This window comes from Mytilus edulis, chromosome 1, assembly GCF_963676685.1.
Source record: "Mytilus edulis chromosome 1, xbMytEdul2.2, whole genome shotgun sequence".
Lineage (NCBI taxonomy): Eukaryota > Metazoa > Mollusca > Bivalvia > Mytilida > Mytilidae > Mytilus > Mytilus edulis.
In genome coordinates this window covers 55,277,985-55,304,155 of record NC_092344.1, presented here as the reverse complement: position 1 = coordinate 55,304,155, position 26,171 = coordinate 55,277,985, and the positions used below count along the sequence as shown (strand labels likewise).

Genomic DNA, 26,171 nt, shown 5'->3' with positions numbered 1-26,171 from the left:
CGTCCATCTTTCCCAAATGTTCCTTTGATATCTAACGCCTCTGAACCCTGAACAGTTTGGGCAAGTTTGGATACAATATTAAAGCTTGATACGGTCTAAATTTGGATTGTGATAAAATTTTTGACATAATATAGGTTTCTGACACAAAATAAATGTGGTCAAAGGTATTAAAAATCTATTGTGCAGTACTGTGCAATTGGAGATTTCTTTTTGAGATATTTCGAAAAATTTGCAAAAAAATAAAATAAAACGCCAGCCCCTCCCCTCTTGGAGTAATTACTGGCCGACCACCAAACTCAATCCCAGCATTCCCTGTGTGGTATGGAACCTTGTAGTACAATTTTAGATTGATCCATACACTTAAACACAAGTTATGGTAAAATAGTCATTTTAGTAAAATGCTTGTTTGTGGCTCCTAATTCCTGAACGTTTTGAGCAATTACATGTACCCTTTAAATCAATTTCAGCCTTTCATTTGTGATATGGAACCTTGTGGTACAATTTCAGAAAGATTCATTACTTCTCAATGTCATATTAGAAATTTATGAAAATCAAAAGGGTATTTACATCAACAGATATAAACAATTTATCAAAGTTGTATGAAAATTGATGAAAGCGATATTGAGTTATAATTGTCCGAAAACTGGAAAATCCCCCCTTTTTAATGGATAAAACCCTATAACTCGAAAACGTAAAATCAAAATTTATAAAAAAAAAGAAAGGGAGCTCACGTCAATAGATATAAACAATGTCCGACATGTTGACGACGGACGGACGGACAGATGTATACCATAATACGTCCCGTAACCGGGCGTATAATAATTCAACACGTACTATACATTTGGCTTTACCAGTCTCCAACAAGAGAAATATTTAACACACACACACACACACACATGTATTTATGTAGAGATATATACATGTCTCACAGAGTACTGCTAAACTAACAAACACATTAATGGTCCGTCTGGTGAAAGAATATTCCACTCATATAGACAAATGTTTTGTGCTGATGTTCATGTAATATTTGCCACTGAAAGTTTTGCAAAAATCAAGAAAACAATGTTAAAAAAAAATAAAAAATAGTAATAAAAGTTCAGATGTAGGTTCGAGATGTGATCACTGTCGACAGTGATTAAAGGATATTGTCGGAGACCGTGACTGAAAAGGACATCCAGTTTTTTTACTCTTTATTCTTTGGTTCTTTAAACAAAAATAGCCAACATGGTATAGCAGAGAGTGCTTAAATATTGGCACACAAATTCAATTAATTATTTTCAAATTAACTATCATTAATGAGGGGGGTGGGGTGGGGGGGGGGAGGCCAGAAGAGTCCTGATCCCGAAATCCCGGGCTTAAAATTAAGAAATAATTCCTTCATGTCATGCTCTATGCTCATTTTAACATGGGTAGGCATTATATTTGTCGATATTTTACACTGAGCGTTAGCGAGGTGTAAAATGTGGTCAAATATAATGCCTACCCATGTTAAAATGAGCATAGATCATGACATGAAGGAATTATTTCGATTCTAATAGGACAAATACAGTATTTTTATAGGTCGAAGCGTACGAAAATACCGTAAAAATGTTTGGCTTTTCCCATTTCCTCCCCGAGGAGTCTGGGCATTACATTTCATATTTGATAAGTTTAAAAAATACAAGCAGGGTAAATATATGTTGTTTTATAAAAAATATATAATAAAAGTTTATGTTAGCTGCTTAAATGTATATATTTTTAAGGATAACGATGGAAATAACGTTAATATACACAGTAAATTTGTGCGCATGTGTCAAACATATGTTGTGCTCATTAGAACACGGCTTTGTTCACAAAGCGTAATAAGGACGTCATATTAGAATAAAAACATGAAATCCCGAGGTCCAGAATTTAAAAAAAAAATCCTGACATCCCGAACATCGAAAAAAGAAATCCCGGATCCCGAAAGGGTCAATCCCGAAATCCCGAGCTTAAAAACACTTGATCCCGACGTCCCGAAAAAGGTCCTGCCCCCCTCATTAATCAGTATTGGCAAAAATAGGTGCGTTTACCACAATGAAAGATAAATGTGATAAAAGAATAAACATTCAAACAAAAAGAGGTGCACCAACAGAAAATAGAAACCACATTCTTACTCTTAATTTCATCGGATCTCAAAATTTAAACTCTTACCAGAATTTTTACTTTATCTAACAGTATAACTCAAGAAGTTTCTAAGTGTAACTCGAGCTTAAACTAGAAATCTTACTGGAAAAAATATTCGAAATCAAAATAAAACTTGAACTTTCACTCAAAATTTAACTGGAACTCGAACTTAATTTGTGTCGATTATGGAGCGTTGTGTAATAACAGAAATGTTAGCCAATTTTAAATTTCTTCCGAAAACGGTGTCATTGAGGGCTTTTTTTTAAAGTGCCGAGTTTGTGGCTTTTTAAACACGGCATTTCGGGTTTTATCTTCCCGGTGCAATGGACAAGTTAGTGAATTTATTCTGTTTGTAGTCTAAATGGAACGTGTTACTTTTCAGCCCAGATACCCTCAATCTTCCGAAGTAGAAGATTCTTAATCTGCAAGCCGTAAATTAATTCTTTAATACGGCATGAGACACACATTAGTTTTTCCTATACAACAAATGCAATTAAAAAATTTAGATGACTCCAACTTTGACAATTACTTTTTAATAAACTGTTACTGTATGTTTAATAATGAACAATCAAAATACCTTAAAAAAAATATAATTATATAAAAAAATATATATATATATATTTTTTTAGAAAAAAGGTTTAACCCAATAGTTCCAAGCATTGCAAGAAATGCTGCTATGCTAGCAACGTCGTTCTATATATATAGATAACGTTAAGAGAAAAAAGTTATAATTCCCGCCAAAAATTGAAAGATTATTTCCACTGTAGCGGATTTAAAACATCGGTGACCCCCCTTTTTTATTTATGCTTTTAAAATCTCCCCTGAAGCTGCAACTAATGCAGAAGTTTGAAGGAAAAAACGTTAGTAGATTTTTTTTATTTCAAGAAAAATCTATAATAAACGGCAATTAAAAATGGCGGGAAATGTAAAAAGGCTTTAAAAAATAAGGAAACTGAGAAAAATGAATGTGTATAAGATATAAGTTACAATTGACTGTTTTAGTTAAACCAGTAAAACATCGTTTTTCAATAATTTTGCCTTCTTTAAGCATTTTTGAGCGCTATTTCTATATTACGGTATAACGCAATTCTTTACTTTTTGATGACGTCATATCTCGAAAACAACATCGGTGACCCCAATTTTTTTTTCGCCTAAAATATTGAAATAAGTATGATCTGTCTACATGCAAAATTTTAATGAATTATTATTAGTAGTTTAAATAGTGCGATTTCCCTTTAAGTCTGTCCATTACTTTAACAAACATTGTTTTTAAAAAACAGACTTTTAAGGTGTAAAGAGTAACATTAGGGTAGTGTACTCAATTCTTGAATCTTGAGGGACAGCTATTTGACTGATCTGATGTGGATGTTCTGGGGGCTGAAACCCTCCTTTCTTCCTTATAGATTTGAGAGGAAAAACAGATATTAGAGGAAAATGTAAAGCAAATAAATTTGAAAACAGATGAACTTATAAATTTAAACAAGAGCTACTTATTCATAGGAAGGGGAATAACTTGTTTTTAATTTGAATCAATTAAGATTTCATGTATTTACAGAGAATATTAGAAAGAGCTAAATTAATGAATAAGTTATATATGACAATATTTAGCTTGGTTTTGACATAACTTTGTAGTGAATTGTGAAAAAAATATTCCAAAACAAATATACATATTTAATCACAATATAATCTTGACTGAAAGTTTTTTAAGAAACATCATCAGTAGATGTTCTATACAAGACAATGGTATATATACCAGTTAAAGGGTATTATGCTTCAGTTAAAAAGAAATGAGTATTAACAAATTGTTGATTGATGATATTTAACAGAAGAAAAGAGTAAACAAAATAGTGATCCAATGTGGATGAAAAGCTCCCATTCTTTTAACTAAAACAAACAACTGTGTTTCTTTTAGACTGTGGACCTATTGATTTTGTGCTGACTCTGTTATTTGTTTTAGAAGAAGAATTAAATGATGTTGAATTAAGCTTTTCGTTCTAATTTATCATAAATTGGTGGAAAAAAATAAACAAATATTGACAGTGTTTCTTTATGCATTAATAACATCATTTTTAATTTGCGTGGGTTTGAAAAATAAATGGGAAAATATTACATGTTTGGCTGTTCTTGATTGTTCTTAAGATTGCATTTAGAATTTTATAATAAGATAAATCGGTATATTAAATTAATTTTAAGAAAACAATTGAAATGTTTTCTAATAAAAACAACTCCAAGTGATACTTGTTTCTAAAATTTTAAATGATATTACATTTAGAAAAAAATAAGTATGGATACAGATAGGAAATGTGACTTCTTAGTCTGTAAAAGTCAATGCTGTCTTGTTTGGGTTTTTTTTACAAAATATAACACTAGTTAAATTTTAATCTTGCTATGGAATTTTCATTTGAATTTTTGAACTTGATTTTTGGTTACATCAGCTAAAACTAAAGTCAGTTAGCAATATATTCTAAAGGTGTTTTAAAGTTATCAATAGAATTAACCAAAGCATTCAGGTCCTTGTAAAATTTGTCACATTTGAACTCAGAAACTGTTTCATGGTCAAAAAGTTTTCTTTTGAAGAAATAAAAATTTGTACTGTAATAATGTTCTCAGCTGCTGTACCATTTTGAACATATGTTGTACAGTGTATAAACTTGAATGACACTTTATGTAAATAAATACATGTATAAAATACAATTGAAACACATGTTTTTATTTGTAGTTAATATAAACTAGAGTAATATGACATATTTTTTAGGTGTAAATTGCTGTTTAACTTAATTATGTCCAATGGATTTTGCAGGTGATCATTTAATAAGTTTGAGATAAATTCTATTTATTTCTTCAGCTGTTTAGAGATAAAAAGATCTATTTTTAATCTAGTTTGTTTACAACAACCCTGGGGTGGCCATGATGTTTGTTTACTTAGTTTATTAAATTCCCAGGGATTGTTTACACGTTTATGTACACAACCAAAGTTTTCATATACAAAGGCCATTAATTTCTAACAAAACAGTTTCCTGTTTAGAGCAAGTAAATAATGCAGGAAAGAAAAGTAAACACATTTTAAAACAATTTTTTTCTTTTGTGTGTTCAAAATGTCTGCCTTTTTCAAAGATTTTATACCAGTGATGCATCCTTATTACAGTTTTTTAACAGGTTAGTTAGTTCAATTTTCTTTAAGTTGACTAAATCTTGCTTCTGGGGTTAAGGCTCTCTCTAGGGTACAAATCTTGATAGATCTCGAATCCTCCCATCACTCTTGAGTAAAGTGTTAAATAGGAATTTTAATGCTTTTTATGTAATTTTTATTCAAGGAATTGAGAAAATGGCATAAAATGACATGATCAAGAATGAATTGCAACAATTAACATGTTCAGAATATTGTAAAATATTAATGTGTATCAAAAGTGGGGTGGGATTGGAAATATATATGGTTCAAAGGGAATTAACTCTAAGATTGCTATACGTATTGTACTTTCATAAATATATCTATAGTGAAAAAAGAGACCCAAGTTGCCAAATAATCTTAGCAGTTCATCTACTATATCACTTGAGCCTTTCATTAGACACAGTGGCACATGACAGGTGCCTCAACTCCAATCTTAATTGACTAGATTTTCAGTTTCCCTGAATGCAAGATTACTTATTTGAATTTTAGAAGAAGCTACATACTGATGCAATGTATATGTGTCATATAATTAGATTGTGAATTCTTATTATTGCAATACTTATAATGTTGCATTATTCCAATAAAAAAAAAGCTCACAATAATATCTGAATTTTCAGTAATATATATTCATCCTTGTTTTCAAAATTCCAATAGGGAACATACTTTTTATAATTGTATAAATAAACCAATTTATCAAAACGTCTTGATAAATTGGTTTATTTATACAATAATATATATTCAATTTGAAAAAAGATGATTATTGAATTTGTTTGTCAAGACTATATTTTGAATTAAAAGGCAATATGCAGATTTGTTTTTTTGATAAGCCCTTTAATTGTTCCTGTTTGATTTTTGAAAAGTATATCAACAAAAAATATCAGCAACACAGTCTTTTTGAAAACTGAATTGAATTTCTAAAAAAAAATATACATAAACAGCTGATGGTGAAGTCAGACAAACAGGAAATTGTCTATTAGTAATTTGTTAGGATTTGCACATGACTTAATTCAGAACAGATCTTCATATTAATGGTTTAACATAGCTAGTTAGTGTTTATTATGTTCTGGTCTGTTTACATATCAAGTGGCTTTGTTTTTTGTTGATTTGCAGATTTTTTATATGGATTAAAGTATCTGTTGTGAATTATCTTAAAAGCTTTCACATCTTTTGTTTCACTCAACTTCACTCATTAGCTTCTTTGATTGTGGAATAAGAAAACATACAGGCTGGATAACATTATATCGTATTAAATGACATCTTGTAAATAACTCTGACAGAAATAGTTATTTTATGTAGTTCTACCCCCTTTTCCCTCATTATTCAAATTGAACGGATTAATGTTTATGATTAGAATTTTTCTGTTTAAGTAAAATGGAAAAAAATATCTATTTTTATAACTCATGGAACATGTAATAAGCTCAAGGGGATGAACTCTTCAAAAGATAGTTAAAAATTTTGGTTTTAAAGAATATCTTTTGATCAATGGTTGAAATCTTCACCAAATGTAGTTTGAAAATATTCCTTGGATAGTATGAGTCTCCAATTTACCATTTGACTTTTTGTCTAGTGGGTAAGAGATCAAGGATTCAGTCCCTATAAATAATAGAAAATCTTAATGTTTGTTTTTTGTTTCCAGCCAATATCTTTTGATCCACAAATCTCAGCTTGAAGTGAAAAAGACCCTAATAAATTAAAGGTTATTGGGTCTAAGGTCAAGGACACAGACGAACAGTAAATGTAAGCCTTTAATTGGTCAAATGTTATGTCTATTGTTGAAGATGGCACAAATTAATCTGTAGATACCTTGTTGGTTTATTTTGTTTTAGGTTTTGCATTTGTCGTTTCAGTACACGTTGTTTCAGTATATCACGTTTCTGTACTCAACATTTCATTTAATGTCAAACTTAAATGGTATAATATTGTTCCATTATAATTACAGGGATGATGTCTCCTGTTGAGATTCAACAATTATGGAAAGAAGTGGCAGCACAGTCTGGTCTACAAGATGAGTCCAAAGCTCACTTTAACGGTCTCAACCCCACGCGATCTCAAACCCCTACTTCTCAGGCACTGCCCACATGGACCAATGGTGTAGCTAACCACCTGTCTCAACACATTATCTCAGGTGAAATTCAAAATCATATGTGCTAATATTTATGGTTATTGAGAATAATATGAAAAATTATGTTATGTTATGTTGAGGAAAATATTAGGAAAAAAGCACATTTCATTTACAACTTCCAAATGACTATTTGAAATGTTTCTTTAGTGGAATTTTTGAGACATCTCTGGATGAAGAAATAAATAATTAAAACTTACAATTTATCATATTTTATATGATCAGAATTGTTTATACAATGATGTGTCTCGTTAAAAAGAAGACCCATTGGTGGCCTATGTCTCAGTGTTCTGCTCTTTGTTTGGGTTGTTGTCTCTTCGACACATTCTCCATTTCCATTGTCAATTTTATTTTCACATAAGCTTACTAACTATTATCAGATATTCATTTGATTTGGAAATGCTCAATCATCTTGTACACTAGTAGTTTTCTTTCAATTAGATATAAAAGTCAAACTTTATATATTTCAGGTCAACCAAGTCGACCTCAACCAGAAGAGGAAGATGATGAACCAAAATTTACCACATTATACAGACAGGGACTGTGTAAATGGCCAGGTTGTGATATTCAGTGTGAAAACTACAAAGTATTTTTCAGGTTAATATCTAGTGACATAGTCTAAGCTATTATATACATTTATCACACAATCATATTTCATTCTTTAAAATAGATGTTGTTAAAAAATTAGTCCATCTGTTTCCAATGTACTTAACATAAACACCATATAATGTACACTTGTTCATTTTAATGAACTTTATGAAATGTGCACCAAATTATGGTTTGACCTAGATTGTGTGGTTCACTGAACTTAGAAATGTGATAGTGCAAGTTTGGAATTTCCTATTCATACACATTCTTGTTTTATAAAGTTTTATTATAAAGGCTTAAGTGAGCTGTGTATATGTTTACTCCAGTGAAATTACATGTATAAAATCATTTATATGGGAAATTCAAGTTTATTTAATAGCTATGAAGTTGTTCTTATAAAATATACTTATCTCCAAGTATAAGGATACTACTTGTTATTTGACTATTAACCCATGAATATTTTCAAAGCATCACTTTTGTAGTTGTATATAACAGTATTAACACTTGTTTTAAACACAAGTGTTGTAGACTGGTATTTCAATCTGTAAATATTATTTTAAAAGAAATTCAACCCATCACACTTGTACTATCTAATTGATCAACTAGAAAATTCCTCTTCAGATGCCTCTTTTTGGTTGATTGTCTCAATTCTTTGCTCTTGTTTATTCTTAATGTTCACCTCAGTATTTTGAAATATGATCAGAGGTTTATCCCCACTTTTCTAAGATATTCAATGATTAGATATATTTAGATATCACCACACTTGATGCTGTAAGGCACTTTGAGTGAACATTGCTATCCTCCTGATTCATTTTGATTCAGTGATTTTCTTTACTGATTGTCACTTGAAGAATTGATGTTGATGACTGATCATTTGTAGCCTTTGTTAAGATATATTCACAGCTATCTAAATTAGGAGGCTTAAAACTGTTTTGGTTAATAATGTTATTCCTTTTTATGTATTGTGTCATCCAAGTTGTTTATCTGTTGTTAGGTTGTTGTCTCATTGGCATTCCCCTCTTATTTCTGTTTTTTTGTACAAATGAAAAACCTATTTTTACAGACATATTAATGAAGAACACCATCTTGATGATAGAAGTACAGCTCAAGCAAGAGTACAGATGCAAGTTGTTAGTCAACTAGAAATACAGGTATGTACATCTTCTGGTTGTTATTCATATTCAATACAGGTATGTACATCTTCTGGTTGTTATTCATATTCAATACATGTATGTACATCTTCTGGTTGTTATTCATATTCAATACATGTATGTACATCTTCTGGTTGTTATTCATATTCAATACAGGTATGTACATCTTCTGGTTGTTATTCATATTCAATACAGGTATGTTCATCTTCTGGTTGTTATTCATATTCAATACATGTATGTACATCTTCTGGTTGTTATTCATATTCAATACAGGTATGTACATCTTCTGGTTGTTATTCATATTCAATACAGGTATGTACGTCTTCTGGTTGTTATTCATATTCAATACATGTATGTACATCTGGTTGTTATTCATATTCAATACAGGTATGTACATCTTCTGGTTGTTATCATATTCAATACAGGTATGTACATCTGGTTGTTATTCATATTCAATACAGGTATGTACATCTTCTGGTTGTTATTCATATTCAAAACAGGTATGTACATCTTCTGGTTGTTATCATTTTCAATACAGGTATGTAAATCTTCTGGTTGTTATCATATTCAATACAGGTATGTACATCTTCTGGTTGTTATTCATATTCAAAACAGGTATGTACATCTTCTGGTTGTTATTCATATTTAATACAGGTACATCCATCTTCTAGTTGTTATTCATATTCAATACAGGTACATTCATCTTCTGGTTGTTATTCATATTCAATACAAGTATGTACATCTTCTGGTTGTTATTCATATTCAGTACAGGTATGAACATCTTCTGGTTGTTATTCATATTCAATACAGGTACATTCATCTTCTGGTTGTTATTCATATTCAATACAAGTATGTACATCTTCTGGTTGTTATTCATATTCAATACAGGTATGTACATCTTCTGGTTGTTATTCATATTCAATACAGGTATGTACATCTTCTGGTTGTTATTCATATTCAATACAGGTACATTCATCTTCTGGTTGTTATTCATATTCAATACAGGTATGTACATCTTCTGGTTGTTATTCATATTCAATACAGGTACATCCATCTTCTAGTTGTTATTCATATTCAATACAGGTACATTCATCTTCTGGTTGTTATTCATATTCAATACAGTTATGTACATCTTCTGGTTGTTATTCATATTCAATACAGGTACATCCATCTTCTGGTTGTTATTCATATTCAATACAAGTATGTACATCTTCTGGTTGTTATTCATATTCAATACAAGTATGTACATCTTCTGGTTGTTATTCATATTCAATACAGGTATGTACATCTTCTGGTCGTTATTCATATTCAATACAGGTATGTACATCTTCTGGTTGTTATTCATATTCAATACAGGTATGTTCATCTTCTGGTTGTTATTCATATTCAATACAGGTACATTCATCTTCTGGTTGTTATTCATATTCAATACAGGTATGTACATTTTCTGGTTGTTATTCATATTCAATACAGGTACATTCATCCTCTGGTTGTTATTCATATTCAATACAAGTATATACATCTTTTGGTTGTTATTCATATTCAATGAAGGTAAGTTTTTTAGTAGTGGGTGTTATTGTTTTGACCCATTCATCACTCACGATGGATGCTAACTGAAATACTGAATTTCAGGTTACAAATATGTTTGGATGTCAGATCATATATAATGAAAGGAAGATCCCAATTTTAATATTCATGTCACAATGTGAAAGGTCAAGATCATAGTTACTGTAAATTAATCAAATATGCAGGAAAGTTGTTGATGAATGCTAAATCAGATACAACTTAGGGGATTGCAACATTACTTTGAAAAGTGGTCATAAAATGAGATGGTGACTATTGATTTTGAGGTCACCACATAAGGTTAAGGCCATAGCTTCCTAAAATAAATATTTTTAAAAATGCAGAAAAGCAGTTGGGGAATGTTTAATTAAATCTGTTATAATGGATTACAACCTTACTTAATTCTAAATGCATCTCAAATGAAAAAAGAATTAGTGGTATCTGCTTCTTTATATTACCTTGGAACATGCAGAAAATAATCTATACTTACAAAATGACAGTAATAAAATGAATTTTATAGATGGAATAAATTGAAAAATGTCTTCTGATACCCAGTATAAATATATCTAGAAAAGCCTTCAACTTTTAAGAATAGTTTTACAGTCCTGTAGACCTATCTTATAAGCTAAATTTATAAAATGTCATTAAAAAAAATAATAGAGCTCAAGGTTAAGGAAAATTGATTACTTATTGCCAAAAATAGGGATCAGCATCAAAAACAGACTTCATGAATTTCTAGCTCTGTTTATCATGACCACTTGCTTTTATTTTTTGTTTGTTAAAATATTTTGATGCATAATTCATATGTAAAATGAGCAAAAAAGAAGGAAAAGCCATTTATCTTTAAAGTTCAGTAACAATAGTTATAGCATATCCAATGATAATAGCCTGATATATGATGAAGTAAGCATATTACAGATACCATTGAAAATTACTTTATATAAAGTCCTTTACATTAAAAAAAAGGAAATTGGATACATTGTTTTGACATTGTAATAACAAATCATGCAATCATCATATACATCTGATATAAGAGGTATTAATATTCTATCAAAGCAAAAGTCTTTGTACTATCAGATGAAACTAGATTTGTTCCATATTATCTTTGTAAACTAAAAAAATGTTTTTTCGTCTCAGATTTCCTTATTGTCACATAATTGTTGATATGCATATCAATTTTGAAGTCAATTTATCCAGGTACAGTAAGGTAGGATAAATTAGATAAAAAAGGAAAACCACAGAAACCTCTGAACTTTTCACATAAATGTTCATGAAAATGATCAATTCTGTTCTTTATAAAAAATCAGATGTTAGTTATGCATCAATTAGGTAAAAACCCATTAACAAAAAATAAAGAAAGATCTAGAGATCAACTTCTTCAACAAAAGAAGGTTTTAATACAATATGACAAGCTCTAAATCATCATGTGGTTAGGAATACAGGATGGATTGTTTCACCATTTTTGCAAACATATTCCAATATGTTTTTGTAAGGTACCAAAAAATTGTATTGTAATTATCACTTGCTCTGAAAATTGTCATATCAATATGTTTAACCTGCCCATTTTGTAATTAAAGTGATAATTACTTGATGAAATTAGGATGCTTAGTTTTGGAATCCATTTGTAGTACTAGTTGTAGACCACCTTGCGTGGGTGCAACTATTTGTTTGTTTTTTTAGCTTTTTGAAATAGTGTCTATGATGAACAGAATAGAGTTGACCAAATGTAATAAAATTTAATGTTTTTCACTGTAAAGTAGTACATGACTTTTGTAGTGTAACAGAATGCCCCAAATTGTATTTAGGTCATTGTATCTTATTTAGCCTGCTGAATCAGTTAGTTTATTTCAAGTATTTCCTCTAATTAAAGAAAGGAAATTTGTTTACAATTGTAGCTCCATCCTGATATTTCTTTATTGTTCTCATTTGAATTAAGAGGATGTTGTTAGCATGCAATTGTTTCTTTCCACTTCTACTTGTAAATATTATTCTGTACCATTGACATACATTGCACGGTGAAAACTTTAGAAATACTGGCCAGAAACTTGAGAATTACTTTGTTTCATATTTGAAGTACTGGTACAGTAAGTAAATGGATTATCTATCCAATCAAGAATGAAATAAAGTATGCTATTAATAGATTTAAGTGATATTTTTTTCAAAGTATATTTGCGTAGGATTGTAGTGAGATAATTATTGTCACTTTTGGTACTGAATTAAATTTGTTAGCTTATTCTAAAGGGTAAAGATGTATATGTGATCTTGTGTTAATAATTTACCTTAAACTAAATTTGACTTGTCCTGCTTAAACCCAGAGAGCCAAAGGACTGTGCGAGAAATGTTTAAAGAGTTCTGGAATTGAATTAGAAATAGGTTCTTACATGATTGAAATGAAGTGGGGTTTTGCCTCTGATTTCAATTCAAAGGATTGAATGGTCTGTTTCAATAGGGTTTTACTTAAACCGCTAATCCATATTTATTTATTTTCTTTTAAATTTTCTTGTCTATGAGTAAGTAAGTTCTGTCTTGTAGGCTTCATGAATTTCTATATAGAAAAAAAATTAAATCCTATTAGTATATTTACAACTTAAAAAAAAGGTCAAAGATGAGCCAGTATTAACTGTCATTAATTTTCCTCATTTATTGTGATTTATGCAATGGAAAATATTTAATAGCTCAAACATACAGTAGTTACATGTTATACCTATAGGCAGGTGATAATTACATTAATGTATTGGCTTTATACAAATGTAATAGTGTCACAAGGTGTTAAGAACATGATTGGGGAAAAAATATTGGATTTAGGTCAGTATGTTGACTTGATTGCGTAGGACGGAGTGCACTTATATAGACAGAAATAAACAGGGATGAAGTATTGATTTTTATGAAATATCTGTGTTATGAAGATGACAGAAATCTGTTGCAATAGGAATCGTTGTGAGTGGGAAGAAAACACAAGTCTAAGTAGGATCAAGTTGATAAATAAATGTTGCTTGTTGTTTGATGCTATAAAAAATCTTTATTGTATTGTTTTTCTTTTGCATCTACATATTTGGCTCAAATAAAGGGCTGATTTAACTTGATTTCTTTTTGTTGTGCAAAGGCATCTTGAACTTTAATATTAAGAATAAATTTTAAGGTAAAAAAAAACAGTAAGATTTTATAATCCAAAAATTGCCATTGTTCATCGAAATGAAATCAAAATTTGTTCAAAAGTCCTCTTACTCTGAAACATACATACGAAACATTCATGTATTTTTCCTTTTCTGATATTATCTTTAATAAGAATGGAAGCATTTGCCATTGTTAGTTAGTTAACCCTTTCTTATACTGTAGATTCATTATTATTCTTTGGATACCAATTTTCATGGGTTTCGTGGAAACAGGTGAACCATGATTTCAAAAGTTCAACGAATAACACATTTTCTATAGACTTTGTATACAGAGATTGGCAAAACCACGAAATCAAATATCCACGAATATGAAAGCTTTTAGCGATCCACTAAAATTGATACCCACGAAAATAAATGAATCCACAGTATCTAAATTTTAATTTTTAGACACTTGTTTTTAAGGTAGTATGGGAGTCTAAACCAAAATATCCATCCATCTATCCCAAATAATTTATTTTATTTCAATCAAAATTCATTTACTCTTTTCATCCATAAATTGTGCAATTAAACATTGGAAAAATATCAAATACTGTGTCATGAATAACAAAATATGTATTTGATTTAGTAGTTTGGTAGAATTACAAAAAAATGCAACCAAATTGAAATTAGCAGGGCCTAATAAGCAATGGGCCCCACAAATATGCTGTTGGGTATTAAATGAGGAAATCTTGATTTTGAACCAAAACTGAAGTTGACGTTTTTGTTTTTTTTTGGTTTTAGAAGCTTCAGGAATTTGAGTACTTATTCATGACTTCAGGGTAATTTTTTATGATAAAAGCTATAATAGTGATTTCTATTTCCAGTTAACAAGAGAAAAAGAACTTTTACAAGAAATGGCGAGACATCTTCATATGAAACCGAATGATAAAAATAGCTCTGTGGCTGAAGTTCAGAAGCCGGTATAGTATTTCTTACTTATTTCATTTTAGATATTTAAAAAAAAAAAATTTAATTGATTTTTTTTTAAATAGAAAATTGGTAACTCAATATATATCTTCAGCAGGTTAACCACATGACCAAACTTATTACCTATAAGTTTAGGTTTCTAATGGGAAAAATATTCAATCACAGACAAACCTTTGACTTACATTTATGCAAACAACCTTCAAACAAATTGAGTAACCGTATTTTTATGGTGCTTTATTACAATTTGCTTTCCATGTCAAAGTAGTTTTAGAATACATATAATATCTGTTATTTACAGAGGGCTCCAGTAATTATCAGCACAGCAGCAACAGAAATGCCTACATCCCCACAATCAACATCGACACTTTCAAGCTTATCAGTGCCAAGCCCTCCAAAGATGACATCAGTGATAACAAGTCCAACAAAGATCCTACCTAGTTTACACATGTCTGCATCAGCACCACCTACTCCAGTGTCATTGGTATCCCACCCAATATCATTGCCGATTGTCATCCCTCCACAGATGGGACATACATCGATATCAAAACCGCCCACTCCTCAGTCCCATTCCATGTCACAGCCTTCTACTCCTACCAGTATTGGTCCAATGAGACGACGAGTGTCAGATAAATGTAATTTACCAATATCAGCAGGTAATTCATTACTTTAAAAGTTTTAAGTCTTTCAAGTTTTCTTTAATTTTTTCAGTATTAATTCACTCAATCCTTTACAGTGCCTTGAAATGAGAGTATTCAAAAAATGATTGTGCATTTATTTTTGTCAAATTTTCATACCAATAGAAACATTAAAGAATTTTCTGTAATTTTTCACAATTTTAAGTTGAGGAATTTTGTATTTAAAAAAAAAATCAAGATTCAACGTGCCATTTTTTTAAAACAAACTTTTGTCTGATTTTTTTATAGAAATGATAAATAGTAATAGAATTGCCTGAGAAATTAAGTATGAATTTTAAGTTCTTCATTTTAAATAGAAGCATATTTATTTTTTTATTTTTTAGAAATCCAAAGAAACCGAGAATTTTACAAGAATACAGATGTCCGCCCACCTTTTACCTATGCGTCTTTAATAAGACAGGTAAGTCTTGCTATTTAATTTTGATGATTTTTTTCAATATATATAGTTTATAATCATTTTATTTATTCCAACTAAATCTAACAAAGGTAGTTAGCAATGCATCTATTTAACAGTACACTGTACAACATAATATGATCAAATGGAGGTAATTCTTTATTTTATATATTTTAGGCTATTATAGAATCTCAACACAAACAGCTGACGTTAAATGAAATCTATCAGTGGTTCCAAAATACATTTTCATATTTTAGACGAAATGAAGCCACATGGAAGGTATGTAAGATATATTATTAATATTGAATAAAACAGTTCACTTGCTATTTAAGGAATGACTGTAATATTTTTTCTGTCTATGAAGAAATAACATAAAAAATGTGGTGCACACTGAATAACCTGCTATAATAACCCGCATAGCAGGTTATTTTACAGTATGCACCACATTTATTATGTTATTTCGAATATACAGAAAATATATTACAGTTATTTCTTATAATTTAAATCTAAAATTCCATTTTAAACCGGAGTTAACCATGAAAAAACGTTCATGATGTCATAGTCACATGACTAAATTATGTCTATGAGCTGAACAACGTCAGCCAATCAGAAGACGTGTTACATCCAAAATTAAATTATATAAACATGGAAAATAAAAGTATGTAAAAAATAGTGATAAAGATTTATTAAGCATTTGTAAGATGTCCTGAACAATTCCTGCAAAAAAATTACTTGATTTGTTAGATATTGAAATTATTGCACAGCGGTGACCAATAAAAGGAAGTAGGCTGAATTAACCAATGAAGTTTTTCATTTAATCCAAGAGGATTTGTTTAGTTATGTTTATAAATAATTTTTTTTTTTACTTCTGACACACAAAGCATTCACAATGAATCTAAGAATGTTATTCTGCTAAAATCAAATGAAAATGTGTTTACAGTAAATTGAGGAGGAGAAAGATATTTTATCCTCATGCTGGTGTTATAGGTTATGTTTATGACTCTTCTTACATAAAAAAGGTAAATGTAAACAAAAGTTATATAGACAATACAATCTTTATCATTTTATTTATTTGTTTTATTCAATTAAAATTTGGAAAGAAATATTTGTGTTGTTTTTTGTACTATATCGGCATATATTTTGATTTTTAATTTGACTTTAATGCTCTTATGCTTAGTAATTTTTAGTTTCTCTTTTGTTGGTAGAATGCTGTTCGACATAACCTAAGCCTTCACAAATGTTTTATGAGAGTTGAGAATGTTAAAGGAGCAGTTTGGACTGTTGATGAAATAGAATTCTACAAGAGACGGCCTCAAAAATTGGGAGGGTATGTCATTAAAATCTCCATAAATATCTTATTGATTGCATGATTAAATTGTTGCATAAATATGGAGATTTCTTTAATGGCTGTGATTTCTTTTTTTTTTATACATTTATAAACATGGGAAATAAAACCTTTTTATTTGAAAAGAAATAGGATAATACTAAATTGAGAGTGATATTGAAGAAATCTTCATTGACAGATTGGAGCATACTGCATGTAAAGTTTTGAAAAAAATAAAAAATTGAAATACATGTCCAGAAGAACTGCAAAATTATACTTTTATTTATTTTATTGTAACTAAACAAGCAGAAAAAAATGTTCTTCATTGAGAAAAAAAAAACTTTTTTTTAATCTCTTCAAATGCAGTATGTTCTATTAAGTGTGTATTGGACTACTTCTGCATCTTGGACAGTTGAAATGTTATTGTGCATATTTCAAATGCAATATTTGACACTATCTATCAGTGTTGTTTGAAGTGTTCTGGCTGCAGAAGTCTTGGTTTACTATTAAGTGAGGTTAGTTTTAATGCTGTTTAAACTATTTCAAGATTTTCAAAAATGCTTTTTTTTTTCCGTCTTTGCCAAACAGAATGCTATAAGGACCAACTTGTCCCTACATAAATGTTTGTACGATTAGAGGATGATAACGGATCTTTCTGCTTAGTGGATGACATTGAATTTAATAACTATAGACAACTCAGTCGTGGTCTACCTAGAAATCTTCTAATGAACTGTAAGTTCACTACGACAAAATTGTTGTTCAGTTTATTGACATACCAGTGTAGTCACAGATGTTATTATAAGTATCTTGACCCCAGATTTTGGTTGGTTGATTCTTTCCTTTTTTTATGCCCCATTTATGGGCATTATGTTTTCTGGTCTCTGCATCCGTCTGTTTGTTCATTCGGCCGTCCGTTCGTCTGTCTGGTCTGCTTCAGGTTAAAGTTTTTGGTCGAAGTAGTTTTTGATGAATTTGAAGTTCAATCAACTTGAAAGTCAGTACAAATGTTCCCTTTGATATGATCTTTCTCATTTTAATGCCAAATTAGAGATCGCCTCCCCCTTTTCACAGTCCACAGAACATAGAAAATGATAGTGCAGATGGGGCATCCGTGTACTGGGGATACATTCTTGTTTTTATCCTGAATATTTTTTTAAGAGTTATTATTGGGGTATCTATGCCTTCCCAGATTGTTATTATCTTTAGTCCACTCTTCAATATAAAAAAGGGTAAACTGCTTCATACAGATTTTACTAAGATATAGCTTAATTTCGCAAATGATCACTTTTGGTCTTTGTCGTTGCATTTTCTGTTGTGTGGAGAAATAAGTTTGATAAGTTTTATTTTCTTCAATGGTAGACAAACTGGAGTTTTTTTAACTTTTCGTTGCACATCTTGTATTAAAGGTTAAGGGAGTTGTACCAATTTAAAAGATAAATACTAAAGAGTATTTTATTGTTATCATTTTAGGAGTATGGGAATGAGAGAGATACCAAGTCCTGGATCTGATCCTTCAGTGTTTGGTGATAGTTTAAATGCAAGTCTTAGGGTAAGTTGTCTGCTGTTGTTAGTTAAATATAAGTGGGGAAATAATCCCTCTTCAAATATGATAAGTTAAGAATTAAAAAAAAGAAAAGGCTATATAATAAACAATTTTATTTTCACCTGTGTTTTGGGGAAAACTGATTAAGCTGTTGAAAGTGTAAATGTATTCAACAATGTGGTCTTAATAAAATCAAACAAAGCTGGTAAAGAATAGAAATAATGTCATTTAAATTAATATTTTTATCAATTCTTGAAAGTTCTGAATCTGTTTATAATGCTGATTTTGTTTGACACACTGCCTTTTACCTTCATCTATGACATTGAAAACAGAGAATATGATTATTCTGGTCTATTTGTGTTTGTGTGATATAAATTGTGTAATTACTTAAAAACTTAAAACAGCTGTTTTATGAATTAGTATTTTGTTTGAAATAAATCATTTGATCTTATATTAATTTAATACTCCATTCTTTATCATACATACAATACTGAAATTATTACATTAGTTAAAATCAAACTTTTCCTTGTTTTATCATGAACATTGTCTTCTATCTGACTTGGGGGTGATTTGTCCTCACAATTTTTTCAACTTTTTAAAAATTTTCATGAAGAAGATACACTTTATTTGAACTTCTAAAGACTATTATTTTGTATCTACAAAGTTTTTTGTATTTTAATCCATATAAACTCATTTTTGTTCACACATTTCTGTTTAACAGATATGCTTTATGTGACTAATTTCTGTTAACAGGCAGCAATAGAGCAAGCTAATATTCATTTTATGAACAATCAGAATTATTCCAATGGTGAATCGTTAGACGGAGCTGAAGATCTCTCTATGAAGTCAAACAGAAATGACAGTTCAGAAAGCCTTTCAAAATTTGATTTTCCTTCTAGGTAAGCTTATTTGTTTTATTGTTGTGTGATGTTGAATTATACCTGTTAAGTTCATGATTAAATGAACACATTTATCTTATCAAGTAGGATGTACTAGTACCAAGAAAACATCAAAATGCAAGATTTAGATGGGGCATTGTGTCTGTGTATGGATCTGTCCTGTATCAGGCTAAAATTCTGGTTTATTGTAGGTTAAAACTGTATATAATGGTGTCATCGAATAAAGATATGTGGTATGATTGATTGCCAATGAGACTTCTATCGAACTAAAGGGAAAAAAATTAATGCCCCACCTAGAAGCGTTATGAAATTTCAGTTTCTGCTTCTGTCCGTCTGTCCCGATTCAGGTTAAACTTTTTGGTCAAGGTAGTTTTGGAGGAAGTTGAAGTCCAATCAGCTTAAAACTGAGTACAAATGTTCCTTATGATATGATCTTTCTAATTTAAATGCCAAATTAAGTTTTGACTCCAATCTTATGGTCCACTGAACATAGAAAATAATATTACCAGTAGCTTGTTTTGAATGTTATGAAAAACATTTTTTTGTTTTGCTGAATTCTCAGTGACCTATTGCTGCTAACCTCTACATCATCTTTGGTCAGGTGGATAGTTGTCTCATTGGCAATCATACTTTTTTTTAATATTTATCCTCATTTGCAACTGAACGTAATAAAGAAAACATGATAAATTGAATGAAAACATAAATACACTTGTGTGGTCAAATATACACACCTGGTAAAACAGGTTACAATTCTAACAGTCCTAGTGACATAAATGTCTAATTTTAATATTATAATATCAATTTTTTTTTACTTCAAAATTGGAATTCTTCTCATGCACATGTTTTACAGTAAAATAATATAAACATTGACATGTATCGATAAAAGATTGATTAGATATGTCAGACAGACTTTATATTACCAATTAATATGTCAACTAATGTTATTTTTTCTGCACCTATGAATTCGGTTATTTGTTGATTACAATGAAATACATATTTATTATGTGCTGTTTTAATTAGAAAAAATGATTTTGTTTGACACTTCCTTATAAGGGAAAGATTCTTAAATTTGAGAAAACTAATTATTTGTTTTCCATAAATCAATTAGTAAACTAATATCACGATCTGCTGAGTAAGTTTGCCCTCAGGAATTATGAAAAGTAGAAAATAAAAGTTAAACAGGTGTTGTGTATACAATAATGAGACAGTAATCCGATGATATGAAAAACCAAAAGACATTTGTATGGAGTTTTTTTTAGGCATTGATAAATTTTGTGAAAAGGATGTGGTGAAATAGGTCAATCTTATTTTTTTTAAGTAGATATGTTGAGGTTGAGTAATTTTGGTTAAGAGCGAAGAAAATGTTAAAATTTGTCTTGGAAAGGGTTATATTAATCATTGTCATTTTCTCCATTGAATGAGAACAAAATAACTTTCCTGTAAAACGAGAAAGATGATACAAGACATGGACTTGGTGAAAGACAAAACATTTTTGACTACACCAATATTATATAATGCTGCATACTTGCAAAAGTAGAAATGGTATTTAATTTGATTCATTTAAAAAAAAATTTTATGTTCTTATATTTTTCTTACAGGGAAGAATATCACATGATGATGAAAGAAGAGGCTCAAGATGATGCTTACAATGAAAATGACAATGAGGGTCATCTGGGTGATAGGATTGATAAAGATGAAGATATGAATGACAGTGAAATAGACAGTATCTCACAGGAGATGATTGAAGTGAAAACTGAGGATCAGATTTCTGTGCATTCTCCGAAAGACATTTCACATGTACCTACAAATCATGAAATATTTTCAAGTTTGCTTCAGAAAGCACAAGAATCAATGTCAGCAGCTTCAAGTCATATAGCATCATAAAGAACAGGACCATAACAGTTGTAAACAGTTATTGATAAGAACAATTTGTTAGAGTAAATGTTCTGCTTTAATTTAATACATAAACAAGAAAGCGATTGACATTTTTTTTAATACTTTTTATGATTTAATTTACAATGTCAGCATTGTATAAGGGGGACAACTCTTAATTATAAAAGAATGAATCTGAAGGTTGTAAAAATCTAAACTGGATAGGACATCTTTTGTAAAAAGTGTCAGGAAAGTTTTAATCAAAAATGTTTTGTTAAGAACTTGTATTATTCTAGTGCTTTACCTGTTGTGTTTGTATGTATGTTGTTGTTATTTTTAGAGCTTTTAATTGTTAACTTGTTTTGGACCATTCAGATGACGTGCAGATTTGAAGTGTTACAATTTTTAATTTTAATTAGCAGATATTTAGATCTGGAAATCATAGCTTATAGGGCAGTTTTAATTTAAAAACAGAATGCAGTGCTTCATATGCATAATTTTAATGTATAAAATTTTACCACAGTCAAGTGCATCAAGCATTGTAGATTTCATATTAATTTGTTTTAAAAGTTTTGTTTGATGTGCAATAATAGGCAATACAACACAGCTTCAACGAGGAGCTATGTTTGAGAAAATATAACTGGAGTTAGTGCTTAACTACATTTTGTACATTTTGATCAGAAGCATGTTTTTTTATTAAAGGACCATCATATTTTCTGAGTATTTTTAAAAATGTTAATCTTGTTGACAATGTCTGTAGACAGAAGATGTGTATTCTGTTAATATTATCATCAATGTAAAAATCATCAATTCATACAGTCAGAAGGACCAAAAAAATGTTTGTTAGTTCTATTATGTATTTATACTGAATATTTTGTTAGGTTGTTTTAATTATCCCTTGCAACATGTTATTGATAAGTACAATAGTTGTGAAATATTATTATTTCAAAGCATCTAATTACTCACTAGTTAAAACAAATACAACAGTAGATTTAATTTCACAGAAATATTAAGACCAATGGTAAATGTTTGGGATTATTTGATATATTTCACATTGTTACTGGTAGTCGAGACTTATTAGTAAAATTAAAGAAACCATAAATTTGGCCCCAATAACTATTTCTTAAAGTATTGTTATAAATACTTCCATAAAATCTGTTTAGTTGTTAAGCATTATATTTTTTAGTTTTTCTGTACGTCAATTTTTTTGTGAAATTGGCAACTTTGATTTTGGGTCATAATTTTATATGGGAAATAAGTGAACACTGTATCATCTCACTAGTTTCTCACTCTATGTTTCAGTATTGGTAAATTAAGCATGACATTTTTTATTTTACAAGATTGTGTTCATGTATTTTTGTACATTCTGGTCCTTGTTGTATAAATGTTAGTTGTTAATGTATATTTTACTGTTTAGGTCTTTTGACTATTCATTGAACTCTGTAAATACATTGTACATACATCTTTTTTCATAGAAATGAACTTCTGAAGTCATTCTAGGGATAAAACGTAATATTATATTATGATTCTATTTATGGAGACTTTTTAAAATAAATTATAATTGAGCAATACAATTTTTTCCCAGTTTAACTGTTGATAGACTAGTTCCATTTCATTGTAATATCATCTCTAATATTTTTCATCTCTAGAGTGTTGGCAGCAAAATTAATATTTTACATTTCAAAGCCTTTATAACTTTGTACAAATTTCCAGCCCCCTAAAAAAAAAAAAGAAAAAAAAAAGCACTTTTTATTCTTAAGATGAACTGCCTGTTTTTGCAAAACTAGAAAAGCTATTTCTAGCATTTGATTAAGTCAGTAATTTGGATTTTTAAGATAAGATTGAACTATTTTTTTACTATCCTGTCCTATTTTGCCTTTTTACTGTAGATAGACACAGTTAAACAGAGCATTTATAAGCCAATATCTTTTATGTAAACATCTGTCATTTTGTCATTAGATTTGAAATTTGCAAACATTTGAATGAAATAGAACAAAATGCATTTGATTTCAATAAATTTGAAAGCTATCTTGAAAATAATTATCAGAACTTCAGACATTTCATGAAAACATGATTGACTTGACCACTTTTTGTACAAATATGCTTTATTCAATAAGGGAGGTAAACACTGGATTTTTTTTTTAAATATGAAGAAAGTATCCCAATTTTATTTTTAATTTCTCAAAAGAATGTCCAAAAGAATTATAAATTTCTGTCAATAAGTTTTATATATCTACCCAAGAATTATTTTAAAACCTTCTATTTTTGGAAATTTGCATACTGTTTTATTTGTTTAATCAAATGTTAGGAAAATGTACAGCATATTTATTTATATGCTGCTAAACATTTCATATTTTGTTTGTTTTGTTTTCATTTTTCATTTCATTTCATATTTTGTTTGTTTTCTTTTTAATGGGACAATCATTTCCTAATGAGTAAAGAGATGATAGTCTTGAGCACTGTTATCTTTATTGTTATATCATTGATTTTATCACTTTCAGAAGCAACAGATGTTTTCATTTGTTCATTCTCTGTTAAATATATTTATTTTTTATGTCTGATATATCTGTTATACAAACAAAACCAACATACTGATCTGTTATTGTATTTATTGAAAGTGTACTAATAACAGTTTGAAGTTTTTAATGTCAAACAAAAAACTATTTGATGTTTTAATGCCAAACATAGTAAAAAAAGAAAAGAGAATAAAAAATAAAGAAATTATGAAAAATAAAATCATAGAATAAAGAAACTGATCTTTTTTTTTTTTTTTTTTTGCATTTCAACAGATTTATGTTTGTATCAAAAATAAAATAAAACTAAAAGGATTTTATATGTTGATGTAAATCTGATGTGGTAAATAACAACTATCAGATTTGATTTTGTAACACGGTCATGCTATATTGTTCAGATAAATTTCTGTTTTATAAATTTGTTTGAATAAGAAAACATATAATTTGCAACTGGTTTGCCTTATGCCTAAATAATACCTGTATTCAAAATATGGTTTATGAAACCAGTACTAATTTGGTAGAATGTGTTGGACTTTCAGGAGTTTTAAATCATTTCATAAAACATATGTTCACCTTTCTCACTAGTGTTATTCTTACACATCAATTTTACATACCTCTTTTTCTCTGTTCTTTCATCTTTCTAGTCATATTTTTGTTTTTTGTTGAATTTGCAATCTGTTTGTTTCTTTCACATGTACAGTTGTTTCTATTCTTCTAAAATCAAACTTTCAAATAATTTAGCTTACAAAATTTTGTATTCATTGAGATTAAAAAATGTAAACATAAACATTCCCTTGTTTTTTCTCATATATTTTAAGGTAACAAATAACTTGCTTAGTTATATTTGTAACATTTTATCTTTCCATCTTTATATTAAAAGTATATCAGTTAAAGAATCAGAAAGTATTCTTCTAAAACCATAACATCATAACTTTGTAAAAATAATAACAAAAAATGGTCTTTCTAATGTTGGATTATACGTTCAAAGCCCTGTTCCTGGAGCAGTTTTTACTTAACAGTATATGAATAGTGCTCTTGGTTTTCTGTAACAGTAACTTTTTGTTTTATATGGTATTCTTGGTGAAATATGACTTTCTATATCATCCTCTATAACTTGTACTTTTGTGATTTGTAGATTTGATTGACATTACAGTTACAAAAGTCTAACTACATTAAAAACGAGGAAGATATATCTCATAACACAAATTGGTTATCGCCCGAAACAACTGCTACAGCTTATAAATGGTTATGTTTAGAATAAAAGAACTATTATTAGTTAACATATGTTAAGCATGCAATATTTCTGTCATATGTAGAGCAAAAATAAGTTTAAATATTGTAAGATGTAATGATAAAAGTAGATTGAAATTAAAACTGTTTAACAATAACTAGTTGTAAAACAGGTTATTAAGCATTTAATATTAAAATATCTGAAATACACAGAAAGTAGACATTTGATGGAGTCATATTAATTAAGATTCCTATGATTTTAATTTCCTATTTAGATTTTACAAGGTAGTTCTATTTCAAAATCTATGCAAGTATTTATTACAAGTTGTGTCTGTTATGTATAAATTATTACAAGGAGTTAAAAGTATGTATACTTTTTTTATCAGGACAGCTAGAAAATTATACATATAATTAGAAATGTAGTAAAAATATCAATATCTCAGTTATCAGATAGCTGTGTGTACAAGGGCATTTTAATTAGATAAATTTATAAAGCATGATTTTAAATGATGTGGACATTTATTTTTAAACTACTGAGAAAGTAGTAGGATGTTTTAAAATAATATTTTATAGTTCAGCAATGGTTATGTAATCTCTTTTACTGCACTATACACCAAGTATGTTAAATCTGAAATAGCTATATTTTTTTTCTTTCTCAGGAAAATCTGTATTTTAAACAGTATTTTACTACTATGGAGTGTATGTAGTAACCGGTGCATTTCATGATTACCTATCTTTCTCTATTGTGTAATGTCTTCATCAGAGACAATAAATAATATACTGGGTTATAATGTTTGTTTGTTTTTTCTTGTGACTTCATGATTTCAAAGAAGATATGCTATAATTGCAGTAATTGTGCCAAGGTCATGATACAGCTACTCTACAAT

General features: G+C 29.3%; 1 protein-coding gene across 3 annotated transcripts in view; it reads left to right on the top strand.

The window, feature by feature from the left end:
* Positions 1 to 26,075, top strand: part of LOC139514329 (forkhead box protein P1-like) — a 55,167-nt gene extending 29,092 nt beyond the window's left edge. For all 3 annotated transcript variants that reach the window (XM_071303435.1, XM_071303443.1, XM_071303426.1), the window contains 11 exons: positions 7,254 to 7,439; positions 7,904 to 8,030; positions 9,085 to 9,172; positions 14,712 to 14,807; positions 15,113 to 15,467; positions 15,833 to 15,909; positions 16,081 to 16,182; positions 17,109 to 17,230; positions 18,698 to 18,776; positions 19,524 to 19,669; positions 21,268 to 26,075. In XM_071303435.1, the coding sequence (XP_071159536.1) occupies positions 7,254 to 7,439; positions 7,904 to 8,030; positions 9,085 to 9,172; positions 14,712 to 14,807; positions 15,113 to 15,467; positions 15,833 to 15,909; positions 16,081 to 16,182; positions 17,109 to 17,230; positions 18,698 to 18,776; positions 19,524 to 19,669; positions 21,268 to 21,553 (1,664 nt within the window). In that variant the 3' untranslated portion in view covers positions 21,554 to 26,075. The remainder of the gene's footprint in view (positions 1 to 7,253; positions 7,440 to 7,903; positions 8,031 to 9,084; positions 9,173 to 14,711; positions 14,808 to 15,112; positions 15,468 to 15,832; positions 15,910 to 16,080; positions 16,183 to 17,108; positions 17,231 to 18,697; positions 18,777 to 19,523; positions 19,670 to 21,267) is intronic.
* The last annotated feature ends 96 nt before the right edge of the window (positions 26,076 to 26,171 follow it).